Here is a 4,247-nt window from a genome sequence, read left to right as displayed (position 1 = left end):
CACGGACGGTAATACATGCCGCGGGCCCCTCGTCACATCCTTGCGGACGCAGCCGTGGCGCCATCCACCAACCAGAAAGGCTCCCCCTCGCACTCCTCTGCGCAACGCGGTCAACGGTTCGGTTCAGGGAATCCTCGCAACGCGTTGGTGCGGGCGTCGTCCAGGACCTCCCTTCGCCCGCTAATTTATCATGGCCCCTCTCGCGACGCCTCTGTCCCTACCACCAGTGTTGTTACCTGGCACGAAAGTTGGGGTACGACCTATAGAGACCAAAACAGACCGTGAGGACAACACTAGGACGGGTCAAATGCAGAGAAACCGTTTCGTTACATAGTACCTGTACTACGTAATCACAATAAGTAGAATCTTTTTTTTTTTTTTTTTTGCTATGTTTTCACCCCAGGTATAGTCGAACAGTTTACAACATGATAATCTCATAGCCAACCAGTCTTCACTGAAATTTAAAGGGGCCCTATAATGCTTTTTGGGGTTTCTCTTTCCTGTAGTGTGTTATACAGGTTTTTGTGCATGTAAATGGTCTCCAAAGGCTAATATCCCAAAGTTATCTCCAACACACACAACCTTTTTCAACATTAAAGCATGGAGAGATGTCACAGTAGAGGCACCAAATACAATTATGAAACCTCAAAATGAGCATAATAGGGCCCCTTTAATGTTGTTGCATCTTAACTGACCATTGATTGTGTTTCTTTCTTCAGGGGAATTTGGCTCTGTGATGGAAGGTCTGCTGACTCAGGAGGATTCTTGCCTCAAAGTCGCTGTCAAGACTATGAAGAGTGAGTAGACAGTTAAAGCACTCAGCAACCACCACAATGAATCCCTTCATCTTGAGAACAAGGGCAATTGGCGGAATAGCCCCTCGGGTCAACATTTTACAAGTTTTGGGGGACAAACATTTCATTTTTCAAACAGATATCTGGTGATATTGGCAGAAGAAACAGTTGACCCCACATTGGCTGTAATGCCAAAGTAAAGTTAAGATTAGAAGATTAATTTTAAGGGAGAAAACATTGGGGAAAACAGCCTCTTACAGTATGTGAGCCAGTTTCAATCTGTAGCAACGCAGTTAAAACAAACTGAAACATGTATTAAAGCAGAGTTTAATACATTTAGGAGCCAAAATACCCTTGGAAAAAAAGTTTATTTCTTACCTTGGCAACTTCACAGCCTTGCAGCAGTGCCATGAGCTATAGAAAACCCACATGTTCTCACCTTTGCACGTCTCCTCCACAGTCGCTATCTGTACCCGCTCAGAGATGGAAGACTTTCTCCGAGAGGCCGCCTGTATGAAGGAGTTTGACCACGCCAACGTCATGAGGCTTCTAGGTGAGACAGGAGTCATGCTGCCGAGCACTTCAAGAACCGACACAGAAACACTGGAGATTAACACATTTAAAGTTTAAAATTAAATTTAAAGAAAAGCAATTAGCATGTGTCTTCCACAAAACAACTATTACGTTTTTTGATGAATATCTCAAAACCTTGGCGAACAAACTTTAAATATGCCCATAACTAAACACAACTGTCTTTAAAGGTCTTTGAAATTAGGTGTCATTAAAGTCACTCCATTTTAGAATGAAATAAAATGAAAGATAAATTATTAAAATATATAGAATGCATAATCTGTATATAACATAAGAAGTTACAGTAAGAATGTGCAATAAATAAATAATAAAATAAATGTATTCAAACAATAGTTGTTGCAGTATAATGTCCAATAAGAGATACATAAATAAAATAGGAAAGAAAAAATTATATAAACATACGTAGTTAAAGGTAGGGTAGGTAAAGGTCACTTCAGAAACAATTTCTGTTATATTCCATGTAATGCTCTTAACATCACGATAGCAATGAATATCTGAAATGCTTTGACAATAAATACATAGAAAAATGTCATCTGTGGAAGCCGTGGTGCTGCACGACCAATTATTTTAGGCCCGGCTAAAATAACTGGATGGCCTACCTGCCTGTCAGCCTTCCATCTGTGCACAAACTTATCTCGTGCCCTCATTGGTCATGTGCGCGTTCGTGTGTGTTGGAGGAGGGGCTCTGTAAGGAAGTTTGAAGGAAGGGGCAGATTTTTTTCGGCTGGCTACTTTCAAATTCTAGCGCACTCGAGCTGGTTTCTCCATTCTTAACTACCCTACCTTTAATGTTAATATGAAGTTAATTTAAGACTGAGCTGCTTACTTTATTATGCATAAAGTCGTGTTTAATTACAGGAACTGGATGTATTATATACAGGGCCGGCTCTAGACAATTTGCAGCCCTAGGTGAGATTTGAGCTGGGGCCCCAGCCAGAGAATCGTACAATAGAAAATATAAAGATCAATAGAGTATCCAAGGAACACACAATGGAATGGGGGATGGACGTCACATCCTGTAGGGGGGTCCGGGGTTATGCCCCCCGGGAAGAATGTTTTGAACATTTTAAAGTAAAATGCTTCAATCTGGTGCACTTTGAGCAGATTTACTACTAGATCTAGGGGGTACAACTCTAAACACCCATATGAAAAAGATCGGTTTACATTTCATTAATCAAATAAGTATGTGAACATAACCAATAACCTACCATAGCCAATAACAAATAAATGTAACTTATTTTATTTTTGTTGTTCTTTCATATCTTATTTGACCTATTAACATTTATTTATTTGTGTATATTTTTTAATCTCTCCAGTTTAAAACAATATTTTTGGTTTACTGTCCTATAGCATACATTGAAATGAGTTCATACCTGTTTATCCCAATAATTATAATGGGGTGCTTTGGATATTTGTTTACATAAATTGTGATCAAACCGTTTGAGACCCACTGAGATAACTTAGACTAAAGTGAACTATCTAAACACTCAGAGTCCTTTACCTCACTGAGCTGTAGTTATCAGCCTCTCCTGACTGGAGAGGACTCTCCCTCCACATTATTGTAGAAACATCTTCTTCTTATATCCGTTAGAGCAGCTAGCACCAGATGCTAATAACAACTGCGCCGGTACCGGTGCACCCTCTCTCCCTCTCTCTCCTCTCTCTCCCTCTCTCTCCCTCGCTCACTCGCACTTTGGCTGTGAGCTGCGGGTGCCAGATAAGCCAACATCCCCCATTTTCATCACTTACAGCGCCCATCGTACAGGGCAAATGAAACGTGTAACCGGGGTGAAAAGGGTGTTACATTTACTTAATTATGAATGTTGTTAGATCAAGGCCGAAAATTAGGATGAGCACCAACGGTCAAAAATGTTTTTCTACCAGCGCAGCGCCTCCCCAGATCTGGCGCCCTAGGCGAACATCTATAACGCCAGTGCTCCCGGCCGGCCCTGGCAATAGGACTCAAAGGAACTGAACTCATGCTGTTTAATACAGGCCTCATTTTCATGTCCTCCTAAAGAGGGTACAACATGAATGGCTGTGTCTTAGGCGAGGAAAACGTACTTTAAAGATGATTTTCTTGCCATTAATATGTTGGATTTTAAGTTTAAGATATAATTCATCATCAGGACGCTGCAACTGAAACGTTTGAATCAGTTAATTTACATGATTGATTTGCTTAAACGTGTTAAATCCATGCTGCTGTGTGTGCAGGACTTCCTACCGGCGCTCAGGGATCTTATCCACCAGGATCGCTCGCAACAAGTGGCAGTCTCTGGAGCGGAGGATCACTGACGTCATCATGCAGAGGATGACCATCTCCAACATGGAGGCCGACATGAACCGCCTCCTCAAGGTAACGCTACCACAGTTATATTTTAAAATGTCTGGATCTATCATATTATTGATCTCTCTAGATATAGCGTTTTATTACAGTATTAAAGTAGGATGATGAGTTGAATTGTGTCATCTATGAAGGTAGGCAAACCAAAAATCCCCTCCGTCTTCAAAACATAAAACAGGGTGTCCGCGGGGTCTTAAAAAGTATTAAAAGTTGATAAATCAATTTAGTGAAAATGAAGGCTATTAAAAAGTATGAAATGGCATTTTCCAAGGTATTACATTTTGTAGCTTGTTTTCAATAAGTATATCAATTGTCCAAAGAGGTTGTATTCTACAGTCTGCCTGAATGTAATCATTGCGTAGGTGTGTAGTGTGATTCTGTGTAGTTTATGTATGGCATCCCGTTGGATTTGACGTCATCTGAACAGGACATCGCACGCTCACTGCTTTATAGCACGAAGGTCCGTTTACGCCGGTTGTTAAACAACATCGTTATGGGGAAATGCAAGTTTGCATCTC

At 41.0% G+C, this 4,247-nt stretch overlaps 1 protein-coding gene across 1 annotated transcript in view; it reads left to right on the top strand.

Annotated features, from left to right (window-relative positions):
- LOC104963788 (kinesin-like protein KIF21A) overlaps window positions 1-4,247 on the top strand; it is a 35,835-nt gene that overhangs the window by 4,778 nt on the left and 26,810 nt on the right. The window contains exon 4 of the mRNA XM_010792427.1: window positions 3,600-3,741. Coding sequence (XP_010790729.1) covers window positions 3,600-3,741 — 142 coding nt within the window. The remainder of the gene's footprint in view (window positions 1-3,599; window positions 3,742-4,247) is intronic.

This window comes from Notothenia coriiceps, unplaced genomic scaffold, assembly GCF_000735185.1.
Source record: "Notothenia coriiceps isolate Sejong01 unplaced genomic scaffold, NC01 NC01_scaffold00036401, whole genome shotgun sequence".
Taxonomy (NCBI): domain Eukaryota; kingdom Metazoa; phylum Chordata; class Actinopteri; order Perciformes; family Nototheniidae; genus Notothenia; species Notothenia coriiceps.
Note: the sequence above shows the minus strand (reverse complement) of the source record. Positions and strands in the feature narration are given on the sequence as shown.